Consider the following 20750-nt stretch of genomic DNA (forward strand, 5'->3'; position numbering starts at 1 on the left):
ACATTTATATATAGTATTTTAAATGTACGTACATGAAGATTAATAACTGTAACTTGTCTGCTATGGTACAGGATGAAGCCAACAATGAAGGTGGTTTTACTGCAAATGATGGAGGAGATTTTTCGAATAGAGACGAAGATATGGTTGACACTGGAGTAGCTAACATTTCAGTTGGTGGACCTACACCTTCCCATCAGGTATGTCGTGTACAAATATTTTTATCAATTATTTCCAGTTGTGTACGTACACATAGGCTTCAGAAGTGTATGGTATACTATGTTTCAGGATGAAGGAGCACGTGATGGTGGTGAGTCTGTCCTTGTTGTTACACAGTCAGGGACCGAGGAAAAAGCTAGTGCTGACACAGAGATGGAAGAAATTCTATCTCCTGTACCTTCAACCTCTGTACAGGTATGTCTTGTGCTAATAGTCACATACTGTTTTCCATAAGTGTACGCGTCTCAATTATTTTCAGTTCTCCACGTACATATAGCTTAAGAAGTGTATGGTATACTATGTTTTAGGATAAAGGACCAATTGATGGTGGTGAGCCTGTCGTAGTTGGTACACAGCCAGGGACAGATGAAAAACCAACTGCTGACACAGAGATGGTAGAAAATCCATCAGGTTTACCTGCAACATCTGGACAGGTATATGGTCTGCTAATAGTCAAATGTAGTTTTCCATATGTGTACTCACATAAAGCTTAAGACGTGTATGGTATATTTGTTTCAGGGCGAAGAACATGGTGCCGGTCTTGAGAGTGAAGCAAAGGTTGGGGAGCAACCAGAAATTTGTGAGGATAATGATAGAGATACATCTTCTCAGGCTGAACACACCGAGGAACCCGGTGTAAGTGTACGTACAATTGTCTTTCTTATTTCCCGTGTACGTATAAGTAATGATTGTTTCAGACATCACAAAATAGAGGATATAGCCGATGAAGTTGATAACTACTGCCACAGGTTGATGCGGGAGATGTACCCAATGTAGTTCCAGAGAGTAAAGTGGATGACTCAGTACTTGAGGGCACCCTAGGGGATCCCCCTTCACCATTTGCAGTAGTTAATAATGTAAGCTAACTATATTTTTAAATAAAATAGTGTAGGCTTGTTTAAATTTATAATCTTCTATTATGCAGGTGTTACAGGAGTTGGCAACGAAAGCCTCCATGGATGTGGATGCAGCTAATGTAAAGGAGGTAAAAATCTCGTGTTTGGTTTAAAATTATACACAGTTATTAACATACGTACATAGGATTGTATGCGTACATTTAAATAATTCTGCACGTTAATTTGAAAAGGGAGTGTTGGAGCAGCAGGGGATTGTCGACGAGGTGGAAGAACAAGAGGATTCAAACCCTGGGTTAGATGAAGCAGACACGACAGTTGGTACACTGGAAAATATTGTGAGTATCTTCCCAGTAAATATTATCATTACATTTTGAAATTGTTTAATCATGGTGTTTACAATAATACTTCTTTACAGGATGAACCAAACAACAATGCTGCACTCGAAGCAATAGCAGTTAAAATTCCTACGCCGGTTCTACCCAAAAAAGTGAAGAAGCAAATAATTTTTGAGATGGATGAAGCCCTTCCAGAAGGTTTTAAGGAAACAACGGTCCTCGTGGAGGATGTTCCTGGACGAGCTGAAGATTCAGAGGTGGTTATAGCGGCTGGAAATGTCCCTTACAACCCCTTGGAGAAGGTTGACGCTTCCAAATTAGAGCTCTTAACCAATGTCCTCCGCGGTCCGAATGTGTTAGTATCGTGCATTATCAAAATTATCCCTTAATTGATACATTGGTTTTCTATAACAACCAGTCATACTATAATATTGGATATACAGGAAGCACACTCTTTTCGGGTATCGCAAAGTGGACAACGAGTTTTTCTCCATGCTTATAGCACAAGGACAGTGGGTGGATAATATGGTAAGTTGAAATAGTACATTTGTGTATATTTTTAAAATATTCCTGAAGTGTACGTACACTGACTGTCTATGCTATTATCATTTCAGGTCTTGGAAATGCTCGCAATCTTGATGTGGCACAAGAACGGTCAACAAATGATAGCAAACCGATGTGTTGTTTTGGACTCCTTCCTGCTTTATGAGCTTACTAAGCGTGCTGTCAGCTTCAGGAATTGTATAAATAAGCTTGGGTTCAAATGGGGCGACCGGCTATACGACATGGCCAATGGAATACACATACACCGTGAACCTAGTCTTAAGTGGTTCAAGGATGTCGACGTGGTATATGCTCCGATGAACTGGAAAGGTGATCATTGGGTTGGGTTGGTAATCCACCTCAGAGCCCGGCATATAGTTGTCTATGACGCTCTCATAGAACACACGCGGGAGTCTGTTGCATGGTCAAAGATGCAGCCTGTCTGCGAGATGATGCCGTACCTAGTGAGAGCGATGTGCGCGGATGTATTGCCTGAGAAGTACTCAGTTGAACCTTTTGCCTATGAGAGAAATGTTATGGTCGCTCAAAACCCAAGTACAGGAGATTACGGCCCTTACGCAATGAAGTTCTTGGAGTTGCTGGCGTTTGGTAACCCAATGTCAGACTTGGTGAATATTCAAGAAGCAGATATGGCCACATACCGTCAGGTGTACGCAACAGAAATCTACGAGCACGGCAAGCGCGAGTGTGATAATCGGCGTTTATTGTAATCATCCCTGGATGTTGAATTATTATTATTTCCTAGTACTTATTTCCTTATTTTCAACAACCTAATTAGAACAACGTAATTAATTATGGAGATCCTAAAAATATTTATGTAATCGTTATAACTATCTTCTCTAAACAATCTGCACATCGTACACTTATTCAAAAACCAACATGTGTACGTACATCTTATATAACGTACGTCTTTTACACAAAAGTCGATTTTTCTCATAATAAGATATCTATTTCTTTACTTACATTGATTTGACAACCCTCCCTCACTGCATCATCACTTACGTAAGATTGCATTAACTACAACCATAACTTAACCAACTAACTTCATTGTTCTTTATTTAAGAGTAGGAATTGAATTGTTTTGAAACACCAAATTCCAAGAAATGTCTACACCAAATCTACCTGAAGATTTGCTAGCCAAGATAGCCAAAAAAATTGCTGACAAATGTTGGTGGTACCTCGGACCTCTGTTAAGATCAGGGCGTGGTGGAAGAAACATTGTCTACAGGCCGGATGTCCTGAAAGATGCTAATATTTATAGCATGTGCAGTGATCCCGATGACTTCCATGCGGCAGGCCATGATCCGAATGACATCAACGGTGAAGGTCGATATAGACCCTTTTTCAAAAGTTGTCTAGAGGCTGGTAACCCGATTGCTATCTACCATGAAGGACTGCGTCTAGTTACCCATGAGTCTGACATTAAGGGCGCCATTGTACTTTTACAGCGGAATGTACCAAGGCACGCCGATGCAACCCTGGCCTGCGCTATTCTGTGCATATGCGACGGGAATGCTCACATGGGTGGTGTGTACCTACGCCTGTTCGCAAACAACCATTACGCTTTGGAATCAGAAGAAACACGTGACATGTGTGAGGAACTCCTAGAAGAAATAAAAAAATATGGAATTAGGTTAAACAACACATACGGCGCAACCTTTTCGTACCCTGAGGAACGTGGTATTCAAACGCCTCCTTGCGCGATGTTGTGTTACATCAGATCTGGACCCTTCAAGAATGTGTGCAACGTATGTTACCTCTGGTGGTGTGCGAGAAGAATTAGTCAAATTCTCTAGGCATTTCTTACGTAATATTATCTGAATTTCTAAGTTTTTATGTTATAATATGTGGCTTTTGCAATTGTACTTTGCTTATCAGTATACATGTCTTTTTATCTACATCCTTGCTTGTTTCTCATATAATACTCAATCTTATGAATGGTAACAAATAATTGTAATATTTTATAGTAAATTGAGAAACAAGTTTTTTAATGTTAGATAATGGTGTCTTGTCTACACAGGCTTACGAATTATCATTAAATACATACTGACCTGATTTAGCCATTGATAATGACCTCTATCTTTAAAAAAAAAAAATATATATCTCCATATATGTACACTGTCTTTTGTCAGATAAAACAAAATTGCAAAAGAAAGATATTTGGTTTTTAATGCGTTTCCCCCATATTTAGCCATATACATGAACTCAATCTTTTCTCCCTAATTCGGCGACAGACATCAACTCAAACTTTTGGTCAGAGAACGTAATAAGGGTAGACATACGTACACGGGTAGACGTTACTGTGTACAATTATTTTAGTTGGTTTGAAACTAGAAATATGAGAAGCGACTTTCGAGATGGTAGTAAATGATGATGCAATGCTGATTGATTTGACCTGTAATAACCCATATCTACAAGTTTTGGAGTGGTTATTTATTGCATACTGTCAAGCTCTATTCATAGAAATGACCTCTATCTTTTCGCATAAATCTCCTTAATATACGTACACGGTTTGCAATTAATGTACACTGGCATTTGTCAGATAAGAGGAACTTTAAAATAATGACACTTTTTTAATGCGTTCCCCCCCCAAATGTAGCCATATACATGAACTCAATATTTTCCCTCTATTTAAACGATATCACACACACTAATTTATTTGCTCACATTCTTCTAAAACCTCCTTCATTCATCAACTGCAAGATTATTTCTAAACCTCCTTTGTTAAAAACATGGCTTTCCCCGCAACCCCTCCAACCGAGATGTACCTTGCAATACAATTGCCAAACCCAATTTTCGTCCTCATCAACTACCTGCCCGTATCCCAGACTCCCATCGAGACCCTCCGCCACTTGGTCGAAGCAAGTGACGTAAACGCAATAGTGATGGACGACTTCATCACATGGCCTCACTTCGTGCAGCCGGAGTCTCCCTTCAGGGCCTACTTCAGCCTCTTGCTGGAAAGGGGTACGATCCCGGCTATATACCTCGAAGGTGTCCGCCAGGCAAGCAGCTTCCTAACGCCCACGGCATTACACTACTCAACTCCGTCGCTCCATCCAACCCTCTTGCCTGCTTCGCGACCGGCTTATTCCTAACTTGTACTGGCAACCATGTCGACTTTCTTCAAGTCAGCGATATGTTCTGGGCGATGACACCCACATTAGCGGCAGCTCACGCAGTGGGGGAGCTGGTGATGTATCACATAAGCCAGCTTCACAACAAAGGTCCTCGGCTCTGGCAACGTTCATGGAGGTATGTGCACACACCGGCATGTGTTGGCCTTTGCACGTACAGTTCCGGCTGTAGAGGGTGTTTCTTTTACTGGTACGCGAGGGAGATGTGTGTCTTCTATTAGATATGACTTTGATAATGACGGATGAGGCATACAATTTTCCGGCTCATGTGTATGCTTCGGGCTCTACTTTTTAGTTTATTGCTTCCGCATCTAATATATGTTGTTTGTCTTTCTTGATTGTATGTCCTTCTTCGGGCACTTAATTATGAATGAATGAAGTTTTTGTTGTTTGAGGACAACAATTATGATATATGTATGTTTTCGTGTACGTACACGGATTTCGTACAATTTGCTGATTGAAGAACCAAAAAGCTAGTAAAACGTACACTGGCAAATTAATTGTAATTGTAGACGTTGTACGTATAAAATGTACGTACAATTACCCAATAGTTTATTATACAAAGTCAAGTAATTAGAAAACGACAACAAGTTTATGTAGTTTTACAATACTTAATATAAATCTGGTCTTTAATAATAAGAAGACTGGGGAAAACAAATCCCCCTAACTAAAAAACGACATGCTTGATCTCTTCCACTTCCGGTGTGTCCGGATCAGCAAAGACCTTTGACACAGGACCATGACTCACAACCTTCGGATTAGCTCTGTCGGTTAAACGCCAGAAGACGAGTGCGACAACAACATTGCGCTGACCTAGACTCCGAAAGAAGGTTTGGAATTCCAACGCCTGTTCATTGTGTGCTTCGCATTCCAAAACTTCGTTGCTACATTAGAGTAAAAGAAGAATCAAGTCAGCGTTTAGATTAAAAAGTGTAAGTGAATCAAATGTCAAAAGAACATTTACTATCTATCTTTGATCTTCAAAGGAAGCTTGAGACCGTAGAAGTCTCCGGTCAAGTGGCCAACCTCCAACAACGCTCCAATGACATCTACATCAAGGGCCAAAAAAATAGAAATAAACTTCTAATTTCAAAAATGTGTCCATAAAACGTAACTTAAAAAACATCTCACCGACTAAAACTTTCTTATCAACTGTTTTCTCCAAAATGTAGTCGAATTGAGTGAAATCGTAAAACGATATTGGGTCCATTCGTAAGGCGTTAGTAACGACGGTCCGATCCATAAACCATATGCCGTAGTCATGAGATGTTGCTCTCACTGGGTCAGCGACGTTACGGACCAAGAAAGTGGTCACAATTTTCCACTCATTTTCTTTGATTCGGTCTATGTAAAAAGGAGCAAGGAGACGATCAATGGTGGCCTCGATACGGGAATGGGATCCCTACAGAATATGAAATATAACAGATTTATATAGAATTGAACCTGACGTATGATAAAAAAACACAAACACGGCATAGGGAAACTACCGAATTATCTGCCAAGATAAGGCCGAGTTCAAAGACGTTGGGCGCAACAAACTTCTTAAACACTCTCACGACAAATACACAAATTGTCCACCCAGTGATCTGAGGACACAATTCGGAGATGGTGTGATACCCGTCTATCACACGGTTAGCAAGAACAATCGAAAGACTTTGTGTTTGATTGATGTAACTGCCGAATGTGAAAGGGTTTTCGTTTGAAGGAACGTGGATAAAATTGAGGAGGAGATGTGGCTTAAATAAGGAAATTTCGTAACGGACGCAGTGGGTAGTGCGAAAGTGTTCCAACGGTTGAGATACAAATGTGTGTAACCGTTTAAGATTATACGTACACAGACACAACAAAAACGTACATTAACAAAAACGTACACTTAGAAAACGTACATAGTTATACGATGGCAAACATTAAACGTACGTACACCGTCACAACACTTTGGTACACACTGTCCACACATAAACGTACACTATCTTCGCGGAGACATAAAGCTTATGAGGAGAACTAAATAGGATTTTTGCAAGTCTTCTTGTTATGACCTGCTTGTCTACATCGTGTGCACTGATTCGGAATAAGTCTTTTCTGTCTCTTTTTCTGAAGTGACAACAACAATAAGTTAATAATCTACGCATCTTATACTCAAAACATAATGTTGTGGGATATTTGAAAAATTTGTACACGTTTGAATGATAGCACTTACCCGGTTTTCACCTCTAGATGGAATCCTTTTGGTTGTTGGTCTTCCTGGTGGTCGTCTACTGTATGGAGGAATTAGTATCAAATCCGATATATGTTGTGGGATGACAACATCCTTCGGATCCGCGATAGGTAGAATCGGTTCTTGAAAAGAATCGGAAAACGTTTGAAGGCCATACCACCATCCGACAACAACCTTCGGATCTATTCCAAACTCGATTGCAGCTGCTAGACCGTGTTCACATGGGATTCTCAACTTTGTGTACCTAAGACACGTACACGTACACTCGTCCAGAACGACATGAAAATGCTCACCTGACTTGCTTGTAACTTGATAACTCCACGGTCCAGACATCTTAACCGCGAATTTCCCTGACGCAGGCAAATCTTAGAGAAAACGCTCATCAACCTCAGGCGTCACTAAAGACTTACACCTAGCCACTTTTTGCCTCCTCGCTGCGAACCATCGCATTAGGACCTCTCGAATGAACTCTATCATGTACACAATCGGATATGATTTGGCTCTTGTTAAGACATTATTCATAGACTCCGAGTTGTTGCTAGACATGATATTGTAGCGTTCCCCTTTACAGTGAGCTCTTGTCCAATGCTCAAATCCAATTTCCTCTAAGTAATTTGCGCATGCAGCACTCTTAGCCCTTAATTGTTCGAAGTATTTTTCAAAATCTCTCACTCTTTAAGCTTTAGCAGCGCTGAAGAATAATCCAGATACACCATACTTACCATAATAGGTGGAGATATTTCGCTCAAGGTGTACTGCACATGCACCATGATGAGCTTTCGGATAAACCACACTGATGCCTTTATATATTGAAGAATGTCTGTCTGATACAATCATTAAATCTTCACTGTCTGGAACAATGTCAGCTAATTTTTCAAAGAACCACACCCATGAAGCGTCAGTCTCACCATCCACAACACCAAACGCTATTGGAAATATTTGGAAGTTCCCGTCTTGGGCACATGCAATGAGGAGACATCCCTTGTAACGTCCTACTAGCTGCGTTCCATCTACGACAATTACCTTCCTCATATACTTCAGACCTTTTATAGAAGCCCCGAGAGATACAAAAACATACTTAAAGCGCTGCGTACCATCAGCTTCAGGTGTAGAGTGTAGGTGAGTTATCGTACCCGGATTAGCTAATTTAAGAAGATACAAATAGGTAGGCAAAAACCTGTAACTTTTTATATCATCCCCCCTTACATTTTCCACTGCAACCTCTTTAGCTCTCCAAGCGGTAGAATATGAAATCCGAACATTGAGATCATTTAGGAGCAACTGTGGTAAATCGACAGCTCTCGGACCCCCTTGCGTAGAACTGTATCTGCTCTTCACTACCTCTCCGAGAAGCTTATAACTAGCATGTTTATTATAATTCTTACGAGTGTCGATGTCACACGTATGGGTGGTATCATACGATGTGATTTTGAAACATTCTGAATTCTTGACATCTTGAGCTGTCAAATGCCATGGACAAGTATAATCAACGCAGACCATCTCCAATCTTGTAGGTCATGACCTACGTTGCTTGTAGCAAAAGCATTTTTTGATTGCGAGATAAGACATTGTTTGTTGTATGACTTTTCTGTTCTTAAAAACACTCCCAACATACAAAGTCTCACCTGTCGTACTCAGTTCGACTTGTGTCTCATCATCTCGTAAATTGGCTAAATCATCGAATACCGGAGCAGCATCATTATCGAGAATCTCCAACTCGCCACCATGTAATGTAGAAAAGTCATTATACACTTCGTAAGCCTCAGCTGCGGTAACTAACCAATTATCATTCAGTGCCCCACTTGCGGAAGCTCCAATACCACGGTCGATAGTGACTTCGTATATACCATTAATATTGTTATCCGTGTTACCTTCGCAGCCTGTATCTTGTACACACTCTGTAGTGTACGTACATTGGTACAAACCATGTTGACACGTACGTCTTGGAGTCACGGTTGGTGTACGGTCACCCGAATGAGAAATGTTATCTCCGCCAGGTGCAGTAAGTAGCCGATTATCATTTAGTGTCCCACTTGGGGAAGCTCCAATACCACGGTCGATAACATCATCCCTAGAGACTTTGTTTATACCATTAATATTGGTATCGGTGTTACCTTCGCAGCCTGTATCTTGTACACATTATGTTGTGTACGTACATTGGTACAAACCATGTTGACACGTACGTCTTGGAGTCACCGATGGTGTACGGTCAACCGAGTTATCTCCCCCACGTACACGATGACTTGTGTACGTACACTCTGCCAATAGACGACTGAATTCCCCTGGATGTTGAACCGTTTGTTGAGTGAGAATGACGTCCTCCTCAACATTCCCTATTCCATATTCTTCAATAATTACATCGTTCCACTTGTTGTAATCGTAATCTTCGCCACTGCCTTCACTACCGTCTATAGTAGGATCGAGGGTACTTCCCCCCATAGATCCATCATCACCCTGATAATCATCATACCCAGCACCATCTTTGTTGTCCTCCTCCTCTTCTTCATCCTCATCTGTTTTATCGTCTTCAACGTCGTCTTGCTCATCTACGGCCTCATTATTTCCATCTACATTTGAAGCCGCTACGATGGGATTTGGTGTCGTTGCACTCCCACACACACGGTAACTCTCACCATCGGTCCTAGGGACAGTATTCCCGAGTGCCTTGACGGTTGTAATGAAAGAGACAAACAAGGTGACACTAGGATCCCCACCACGAATCAAAAAGAAGGTATCCAAGCTCATTTGATTGTCAATGTAGACAGGAGGGCGTTTACTTTCTATCATCACTGACATCTTTCCCGGCATCCAGTAACTAATTATTGGATTGCATTTGGTGGACTTCAAACTGAAAACCTCGCATAATGTACGTACAAATGCCGTGTACGTCATGTTTTGCCTAACACGTACACAACAACCAAACCAGCCTTCCCATGGTTCAAATTTCCATTCTTCTTCTTTGCATTTCCACTCACCCACCATAGTAAATACGGGAATATCCATTACCCACCTGCATCATAAATTCAGCAGAACCCCATTAAATGCAAATGAAGCATGATTATATCTACAAAAAACAAAAAGAATTCCCAACTACACACTTATAAACATAAATCTATCCTCATTTAGCAATTTCAACTAAAAAAAGTGGAAATAAAAATATTCTGGGTTTTTATATAAAAACAATGTTGATCTTAGAACACAATCAAGACCCTAGTGTGTTAAAACAAAAAACTTCTTAACCAATTTCATTACTTACACGTTCAATGCTTGTCTTGGCTCCAAACTTTGTAAATCAAGAAGATCAAACCGATGCAGAATCACATTCGTTCAGAATAATTTGTTTGTTTGATGGATCATGTTTGTCTCTTATAACTATTCACACATATAAACTAATATTATAAAAAGTAATGATGAATTTTGCATTAATTGTGACATGAGTCATGTCTAAACTTTTTGGGCATTAAATACTGATGTCTCATTGTTTTTTAATGTTATTAATCCCAATTTGTCACTGTACTCCCGCACAAATCAATTAAGAACGAAATATATTGCTTAACCGGAACAGTGTACGTAACTGAACCGCTTAACTGAACCGTACAGTGAACAGTACATCGGTCCGTTGGTAGGGGTAAAATGGTCAGATTTTGGCTAAATTGTCAAAACTTGAAAGCCAATTCTCACTTTGCCAAAACATGAAATTAAAACTTGGTCTTATGCCCTGCCATGCAATTTACCCATAAAACAAAGCCATCTTGACTTGTTAAGTAAAAAAAGTCTTCAAGACAGATAATTCAATGGTTATATATCATTACTTGCTTCTTGCAGCGGTTATGGAATAATCAAAACTACTTCTTGAATGAGGTTGGTTAAATTACGCAAAATATGACATATCATAAAAAAAGACATTGAATGGCGACTGAAATAAGTCTAAGAGCTCCTTCGTTTCTAAATTTAGAAACCATATACAACATCTATATTCAACATCCAATATTGTTTAAAACTGTAAACTCGTTTTTGTATATGAATGTAAATTTCTTCATATTTGAGTTTGTAGAAAAATACAAGTACTATATATACCAAAACGGCTTAACAAGGGTTCTTTTTTTTTTTTTGAAAATCATGTAAATTATCATTAAGAAACGAAAGAGTTTGTAACAAGTTACAAAAAAATGGCTTAACCAGCCAAGAGGAGAAACCTTGCCAAAAAGAATTAAAAACAAGGATATATTTTGCATGTCAGAGTAGGAATTAGCAAGCTAAAGCTGCATTATTAATTAGGAAAATCCTAACAAGGTATTTCTTACGTTCATGATTTCTTGCATGACTATGATCTCGTCAAATATGGAATTATCACAAGGCCTGCTTCTTGAATATGGCTGCCAGAGCATCTCCAATGGTGAGAACCACATGAGAGGTTCTCACCATTTTTTAAGAATAAATTTTGCTTTTATCAAACTTAAAAACTTGAATAAGAGTTGTTTAAATTTTGTCTCCTCCAATGGTTGGGTTCTTAAGAAAAAATTTAAAATTTGCAAAATAATACATATATTTTTGTTTGGTTACAAAAAGAAAAAAATGTAGCAGGAGCTGAAGTACTTGTCTTTCCAATCCAAGACAAAAGCTCATCCTAGTTCGTGTCTCCTGCTTGATTATGGTCTTTCTTTCTTCTGCTCCCTGTTCAAAAAATCGGGCACCTAGCCGATTAATCGGCCGACTAGGCGCTCGGCGGAGGCATACCGCCACGATTTTGTCCAAGTCGGACACATTAATCGTCGAACTGATTTTTCGGCCGATTAAATGACTTGGGCGTTGAAATCGCCGAATTATTGTAAAAATTCAAACTAATTTCGGCCCAGACAAAAGATGGGATGGGCTGTAAATTACTGAGCCCACTTTAACTAATTATTTTAAAGACGAGAGCAAACTATTTATAAGGAAACATCACCAACTACTTCTTCTCAAAGTTTCGATGTGGGATGTTCATGTTTTGGGTAGGACTTAATAACTTTTTTAAAAATATCAATTAAATTCGGAATTAATTGTAGGCGCATTTATTCCCATGACAACTAATCAAGCTTGCCAGATTTATCCGAATTAAATATCAAGTAATTAAACATCAAATAACTTATATTAAGAAAATATCAATTAGATTTCTAATTAATTTAAATATCAAGTAAACATATGATTTAGATCCTTCAAATAAAAATTTATGATAATACATCATTTCCATGTAATTATTTGTAATATAACATTATATATTTTGTTTTTATATTAAATAAATAATATAATATTAAAATTAATCCCCGATTAATCCCCGATTAAATCCCGAATAATTGGCTAGGCGCTAGGCCCACCTCCACCGCCCGATTAACGTCTAGCGATTTTTTGAACAAGGCTTCTGCTAGTTGAAACATGATTTGATTTTCTTTTAACTGTTAGAAGAAGACAAGCAGTCAACATATTGAATCCGTTAGTTAAAGTGGATTACCTTATCTTGAAGTCCTCTGCATATGTGTTCTCTAGGAGTGAGGCGTAGCTGTAAAGACTGCACATTGTCCTGCAGCTTCTTTGTTTTCTTTTCCTCTTGTTTCAGCTTCTCGGTCTGTTATAAAAGAGAACAAAAAATGAAATCACCGTAAGATATGTTAAAGTGTTGTTTTAATGTTTTATAGACCTTGATCATGTGAACAGATTCTCTGCATTTATCTGTTTTGGTGCTAGAATTTGCATTTGTTTTTTGTAAATCATTAGAAAGCATTTGAGATATGAGAGACTTAGAACAAACTCACCAACACGTAAGCCGAAGTCTGCATAACAATAGCTCCTTCACCAGCAGGCTAGGAAGTTTTTAAACACCGAGCAACTAACCAATTCTCATGAATCGATGTTATTATGTTTGCAAATTCAAAATTAAGCCTCAAGAACTCTTATCTAAATCATATATAGAAGCATACATCAAAGTTTATGAATTAGCTTACATTGTTGATAAGAGACGAGAATGTCTTGTAGGATCATAGTTAATCAAAATAGCAGCCTTTAATGGATTGTATGAACAAATTTTAACAATCAAATCACCAAAAAGAATTCTTTTTTTTTTTTTTTTCTGGGTTCTTCTTCTTTTCAAAATCTTCCCAAACAAGAAGAAGAAAACAAAAACCTAATCGAGAGATAAACGTAAATCGGAGAACTTACCGGAAGAACCGATGTTACCCGTAGTATCCCATTCGTCCCAAGCTCTGTCCACAAACGCCGAATCCATCGATGCGTTTCAAATTTTTTAATAAAGCAATGATTTTTAGGGTTCTTCACTTTCACACTTAAACCAGAGAAATCAGAGAAACAACGGGATCGGAGAAACCACAATTTCACACTAATTTTACTCCCAAACAACGGAATCGGAGAAATCTCTGTTGCTTGATAGCCATCGTCAGCGAAGAAGAGAGATGGACAAGCGTGTTTTTTTTTTCTTGTTTTGTTAAAAATCATCGGCCAATCAAGGCATGACACATAAGCGTCTCTCGGTTCGAAGGAACCAACATTAAATTTAGAACTCTTAGCTAATCAATCTTACTTTCAAGAGAGCTGGTTCCCAAAACTCTTTCAAGAGAGCTAGTTCTCATGATCAGTGGCGGATCTAGAACTTCTTTCTATATGGGGCACCATTATTTACTTATAAATTATGTATAAATAAAATATGTACTATAACATTGCTAAAAATGTTACATGTACTAATTTTTTGTAAATTTTGTATTGATTTTGAATTTTATTTTTAAATTATAAGAATGACTATTTTGTATAAATTTTTACTTGCACATATATAGCCATTAAGAAAAGAAAAGAAGACTAAATTTAGGGAAATAAATATACAATTAGTATTGATGGTGGGATAATGGTATTATAGAAAAGGAAACAAAAAGTTTTGTTGAAAGGAAATAAGCGTTTAGTGCAAAGTTAAAAAGTAAAATTACATGAAGTAAAAGAAACGAACAATAAGAAAGAAGATAGGAAGTGAATCAAAAGTTTATTTAGCCTAAGGCACGAGAGAAAATTAGTCTGATTTTGCCATGTAACAATCGAATAATTATAACTAAAACCAGAAAATTTTTAATAGTAGTGTGGGGCACGTGCCCATGTAGGCTTGCACCTAGATCCGCCCCTGCTCATGATAATTATGTATTTTGATTTCTTTTAATTCACATAAAATCAGAGAACCCCATCCTAAATCCACTAAAACCCCCCATTGGAGATGCTCAGGTCCTCTCAAATCAAATTGAACTATTATTAATTTTGTCCATACATCAATATTTTCAGAGTATTCCCTCGAATTGCTTCTTATTTGATTTTGTCATTGTTGAACTACTTTTCATGTTTTTTTATACGTAATTAAATTTGAATGAAGTGAAAAACAAGAATGAAAACTTTTTGTTTTGATTCAATTGTTTTTTTTGTTATAGCTCAGAGTAAATCTCTAGGCGAATAAAAGGGTCTAGGACTAATCTCTGTAGAGTGGATATTTTTATGGTTACTCAAACCTACTTATGAAAGACCATGGCCCGTAACACGATCCTTCCCCTTGTTGCTCGTCAGCGGTTAATGTCATGTATATGAACTCGTCGGTCCATTACAATCCAACCTCTCCAAGTATCCTTCTCATATTCTTTAGTTTTCTTTTCTCATATACATATACATAATCATTTTTTATAATTTAATATACGTTAAACATGATATCAAATCATGTCACTAATGCATTTCACATATCATGTTACTAACGACCTAACTTTATCATACACACAAATTCACATAAATCAACAAAAACAATTCTCGAGCCTATCAAAGAGTATATAAGGAAAAAGATTACTACATATCTGCAAATACCATTTTCACCTTAGCCTAACGATTGAATTCATTGGTTTAAGACTGCCAACAACAAGAACCCGCTTCAACAACGATCTCAATCTGCAACGGCTTAAATTAATCAATCAGAGACTAAATCCCTTTAATAATCTCTGATTTAATCTAATAATCCAAACCAAAATTCTAGTCTCGATTAATTTGATTTGGTATAATTCCAATTAAATTAATCAGACTTGGTTAAGTAATTAAATCAACCAAAATATCTAATAATTTAATAATACCATAAATAATCCAAGTTCACAATGTTCCGGTTCAATAATCCCAATTCATCACAATCGTACAACACCACAATTCCACACGTGACCATAATACGTTACCACCTTAACATCCGGTTCAGAGATTCAACCAACCCAATCTAATAACTCAGTAGCCACCACGTAACCTCTTAACACCACATTCACGTGAATACGATTTCTAGTTTCGGTTCTAGTCTTTAATTACACAGTACCGGTTTAGATCGGTTTAGATCGGTTTAGGTGTTGGGTCAATAATCAACAAACACAACAATAACAAAACGAGACAAGGTGCAGCGCCAATTACCTTTTCTCGATGTTTACTCTCGGCGGATATCCTCGACCGCTCAACAAGGAGATTCAAACTCAGGGTGGTTACTTCCTCATGGCTCAACAATTAAAATCAATTCAAAGCAACAAATTATAAGATAAAGCCAGAAACTTCATGCACAAGTTACATAAATATCTCTAGGGTTTCCTTACCCTTAGTGGCTTAGACAATGGACTACGACTGCTTCGGGGACAGCGGCTAGCAATCGGTGGTGGTCGCAAACTCAGGTGACACACGGTAGCTGTGGTTGTGGTGAACGGCGGTGGTTGATGGTGATGACTGATGAACAGCGGTAGTTCGTGTCTTCTTCCTCATGATCCGCTTCTTATCTTTCCTCATTGTCTCGTGAATCTACGAATTTGGCAATAAAACAAGACTATGTAGTTTTAAGTTTTAACATACATTTTTTTGGCAGTGTTTGTTGTTGTAGAGTGTATACCCTTATATTTTAGCAAAGCATCCGTGGAAAAATTTTCCGATTCCAAAAATTTCTGTTTCTGAATAACGGGATGGAGTTTCTATGCAACATAGATCAAAATTACTTTCCAAACTAATATTAATGAATTTTAGTTATTATTACAATAATTTGATTTTTTACATACATAAATGAGAAACAATTAACAAATAAAATCACAAAATTTTATATTCTCAGTTTGAGAACCTTAATAGTCAAGTTTTATCTTTTTAGCGGAATAATTTCATGACTCTGAAAAATTAACTATTTCATGCTAAAACAACATGGTACAGCCACTTTAATGTCAAAACTAGATTCTGACCCGCACATACGTGCGAGATCTCTATACTATTAAAAGAGAAGTACAAATGAAAATGGGTCGGGTTAAAATCAGAAAAATGACCCGAAATTCTGAAATCGGATCTTTGAAATGTTTTTTAAATATAAATTCGAATTAAAAATGAAAAATCGAAATAAAATCAAATATTTATGGAAATCAAATAAAATCTGATTGTACTTATGGTAACTAATAATAAAAGCATATTCCGAACAATATTATACATTAATTACGTATAATAAATTTGTTCATATATTTTTGGGACTAATTCCATAACAATCAACGTTTTTGTCATTAATTTCGCTCATTTTAGCCAATTATCATTAATTGAAAGATATTTTATTTGTTTCTAAAGATTTCTAGAAAATTTATCACAAATAACCCATCTGTTTTATAAATTAAATTGATATTTTTATTTTGGTCATATAAATTAAATAGATATTTTTATTTTGGTCGTGTAAATTAAATAGATATGAAATCCATGTAACTAATTTTAATTTAATTAGATTAAATCGAAATTATGATATTTTCATACCTATAGCTTACCAAAGAAGTTTAATTTTCAATTTATAAAGATTTTTTGAATATGATTTTGGAATTATTCAACAAGATGATAAGTATTTATTAATTTTTGTGAATCATGAAAAATAATAATTAATTTTTAATCATTATACTTCATCTTTCAATCTCTCATCTAACAAATAAGATACATATTCTATTATTACTATGTCCAAACTTCATTTTGTTGTATGACTAAATAATATTCCCATTAGAACTGTCAAAGCGAGTTGATTCGTCCCGTTAAGTCCGTTTTGCGATAGACAAAAAATATTTTGACTTGTGTTAGTCGGTCCGCACGACCTGCGGGTAGCATATATGAAATACAAACCCGTCCCGCAAATGTATGCGGATTTGCGGGATTGTCCATGGATTTTGTTTAAATAATTTTAAAGTAACCAAAATTTAAAATACTACTAAAATAAAAATAAATAAAAATACTATTAAAAGTTTGTTTAAATTACCACATGTTGAATAAATTATAATTTTATCAATAAATACTAATATGCGGGCTGATCCGCCAACCCGCGGATGAAAACCGATTAAACCTATGACCCACTGCGAATTAATCCATGTGGCCCGCTTATTTGCGGGTTTAATATATTTTCCCAAATCTGCCCTATAGTGAGATGATGTGGGCTCGACCCGCGATTTTTGACCTATTTTGACTGCTCTAATTCCCATGAATCGTCTAATTTTAGAATTTTAAAACACAAAATTCTATTTTGTAAATCATAATTAATATGATGGATATATTTATAAACAATTTTACATTTTCTCTACAATTCGTTATTATGAATACTTATAAGTATACTACACGATTCGTTCTACTAAAAAACACACACAATATTAAACGCAACGTATGTAAACCAATATTCTCCCGCGGTGGACCGCGGGTCCGATCCTAGTTTCATATTTTAAAAAATGTGTTCTAATAAAATTTAATTCAATATAGATTATTTTGTTGTTTTGATAATATATATATCCCATCACATAACTGTTTCCTTTAAAATAATTACCTATCTGGGAATGTTTAATTTAGTTCAATAGATATGAGAATGGGTAAGCGATTTAGATGGAATACCCGTATTTTCCATACTTTTCCTTTCGAGATTTAATTTTTACAAAATAAATATTTATCCAATTTTTTTTTTATTTCTTAAACACTCTCTAATTGTTTAAAACGCTACTGCAGGGTTATATTTGAACAACTATTTATTTGATATACTATTCATAATTTGACAAACTTACGAAAGAGATTTTCTAATTCATATCTATAGAACACAACATAAAAACATTATTCACCCGCCGTCTATATAAACAATGTTTTGTTTTCTCTAGTTGAAAAAAGCTTCATGGTTTTAAAGACTCAAACACTGAAAATAATAAAAACATCAAATACTAATCCAACTATTATTCTATTTTTTTTTATTATCTCTTTTCAGACAGTAGTAACATGATATTTTCTATTTTTTTTATTTTTCTTTTCAGACAGTAGTAACATGATATTTTCTGTTTGGATTATCTATTAATAAGTTCAAACTTAGACATCATGAACTATTTTTGATAATCAATTTTTCAGTATTTCGTTTGCGTATGTCAAACGTATAAAATATAATAAAAACCGTTTTCCTTATTAAAAGTTGTAATAACGTGAATCTAGAGACACAATCAAGATTTGAAATATGGTTAAAATCTCTAATGTTTAAATATTGATTTGTTTTGTTTGATTGCTGGAATTTAATTAGAACACAAATTATATGAAAATAAATTTACAATTTCATAAGATGTAGATATCTACACCTTACGCTATATGTGTAATGTGTGGATGAGATACACAAACGAAATACTGATGGAGACAAGTGTTAAAGAGATCTCCAATGATGTACAATTATAGCCGTTCGCCAGGATTCTACGCACAGAGGGAAGTGTCGTCAGGTCGTGGATCATTGAAGGTGGAAGTGTAGTCCGTCGCAGATCTAATAAGGGTCGGAAGGAATTGTCTGTTGTAGAATCATCTATGTAACAGTTCTCATAATTTGCAATAAATAATAAATCCAGATAGGCCTGGGCATATGGGTAACCCGTTCGGGTTCGGGTAAAACCCGTTCGGGTTCGGGTTGAATGGGTAATGAATTTATGGTCCATTCGGGTATTTCTATGGTTTCGGTTCCGGTCCGGTTTGGGTATTGTCGGGTTCGGGTCGGTTTGGGTAATACCCGAAGTTTAAAATATCTTTACATACTCAAATGATCAAATAAAGAGAATAGAACATCAAACATGACATTTAAATACTAAATCCAATCCAAAATAACAAAGATGACTATTTTACTCTTAAGTGTTAAGAGTAGATTCTTATTATCTATATACATATATAAACATATGTGTATTGCATATATATAAGTATATATATAAGTATATAACTATATAAGGTTATATATCTAATTATCTATATATATATATAAACTCAAACGTCAAAAATCACAAAACCTAAAACCTAGGACATACATATAAGTATATAACTATATAAGACTATATATCTAATTATCTATATACATATATAAACATGTGTATTTATTCGGGTTTGTGGGTACCCTAAATGGGTAACGGGTAATCCCCGACCCGATCCGATACCCACGGGTAATCCAATACTCTACCCAATGAGGTAATTTTCTAATACCCTAACCCGCCCCAACCCGATTTTTTCGGTCCGGGTATCGGTTCGGGTATCGGGTCCGGGTTTTTTGCCCAGGCCTAAATCCAAACGTAAAAAAAAAAAGTAATGTTAATATAAAGGAGCAAGTAATAACCTTGCATCGTGTTTGGTGAGAGTAGATGTTACTAATAAGGTTTTATAATGTTTTCAGAAGGTGTAGGGTTTCGGTGTAGTGAATAGAGCAAGTATTTGATATCTTTGGAAATCTTGAAATCGTTACAAACAAAGAATATGCTACATGGATATTAAACCAGATAAGGATAAAATCAATTAGTTATGAGACATTTCCAAATCTTTTAGTTGGATTGAATATCCAATTTATATAGTTTATTTTATTTAGGAAACAAATATGATTTGCAATAAACTCCTTAACACTTTAATAAGAAACCATTTGTACCAGAAAAGATTTGTTAGTTATAAATACATTTACGATTGATATCTTTCTAAAATGCCCCTTTTTCAATACCCCTTTTCAAAAATACTCCCTTTGAGAGTCCATTTTTAAGTTTGCCCTCTTTTAATTGTTAGTGACCATTTTACCCTTATTTGAAACAAAATTAGGTCCACAAAATACAAAATATTTTTTAGCGGAAAAAGTGATCCCGCAATTTTCCCGCCAAAACACTTGTAAAAACCTTTAAAATACCTTGTAAAATTATCCCGTAAAAATTTTTCCCGCCAAAAATTTTTTTTTGCGGGAAAAGTGATTCCGCAATTTTTTTGGCGAAATGTTTTTGGCGGAAAAAATTTACAAGATATTTTAAAGTTTTTACGGAGTATTTACAAGTGTTTTGTAAGGTTTTACAATGTATTTTAAAAGAGTTTTACAAGGTACTTATAAGGTTTTATAAAATATTTATAACTTGTAAAACCTTATAAAAAA

The 20750-nt window shown here is 36.2% G+C and overlaps 2 protein-coding genes across 11 annotated transcripts; one reads left to right on the forward strand and one right to left on the reverse strand.

Annotated features, from left to right (window-relative positions):
- The first annotated feature begins 140 nt into the window (after nt 1-140).
- LOC110229734 lies at nt 141-1498 on the forward strand. The gene is made up of 4 exons (XM_021030515.1): nt 141-197; nt 286-411; nt 525-858; nt 966-1498. The coding sequence occupies exons 1-3, from the start codon at nt 141-143 to the stop codon at nt 708-710; spliced, it is 369 nt and encodes a 122-aa protein (XP_020886174.1). The 3' UTR covers nt 711-858; nt 966-1498.
- Nucleotides 1499-6984: 5486 nt separating this feature from the next.
- On the reverse strand, nt 6985-13803 carry LOC110230392. 10 transcript variants are annotated; one of them, XM_021033178.1, is made up of 5 exons: nt 13517-13803; nt 13118-13187; nt 12813-12926; nt 7307-10334; nt 6985-7200 (listed from the first exon to the last, which is right to left on the reverse strand). In XM_021033178.1, exons 3-4 carry the CDS (start codon nt 12875-12877, stop codon nt 9464-9466), a joined length of 936 nt encoding a protein of 311 aa, XP_020888837.1. In that variant the 5' UTR covers nt 12878-12926; nt 13118-13187; nt 13517-13803; the 3' UTR covers nt 6985-7200; nt 7307-9463. The 10 variants fall into 10 exon arrangements, 7 of the variants coding, with proteins under 7 accessions (XP_020888837.1, XP_020888835.1, XP_020888834.1 ...); XM_021033176.1 differs by having other exon boundaries at nt 13114-13187; nt 13517-13802; XM_021033175.1 differs by having other exon boundaries at nt 13118-13803.
- Nucleotides 13804-20750: the final 6947 nt, after the last annotated feature.

The sequence above is a fragment of the Arabidopsis lyrata genome, assembly GCF_000004255.2.
Source record: "Arabidopsis lyrata subsp. lyrata unplaced genomic scaffold ARALYscaffold_3, whole genome shotgun sequence".
Classification (NCBI taxonomy): Eukaryota; Viridiplantae; Streptophyta; class Magnoliopsida; order Brassicales; family Brassicaceae; genus Arabidopsis; species Arabidopsis lyrata.

What these genes read in the sequence shown, in the direction of transcription:
- LOC110229734 (XM_021030515.1), top strand. Translation starts at nt 141, where the DNA reads ATGGTTGACACTGGAGTAGCTAACATTTCAGTTGGTGGACCTACACCT. An exon ending in GACCTACACCTTCCCATCAG is followed by an intron (nt 198 to 285) that starts GTATGTCGTGTA and finishes ACTATGTTTCAG; the next exon opens with GATGAAGGAGCACGTGATGG. An exon ending in TACCTTCAACCTCTGTACAG is followed by an intron (nt 412 to 524) that starts GTATGTCTTGTG and finishes ACTATGTTTTAG; the next exon opens with GATAAAGGACCAATTGATGG.
- LOC110230392 (XM_021033178.1), bottom strand. Translation starts at nt 12,877, where the DNA reads ATGTGCAGTCTTTACAGCTACGCCTCACTCCTAGAGAACACATATGCA. An exon ending in GCAGAGGACTTCAAGATAAG is followed by an intron (nt 10,335 to 12,812) that starts GTAATCCACTTT and finishes TTTATGATGCAG; the next exon opens with GTGGGTAATGGATATTCCCG.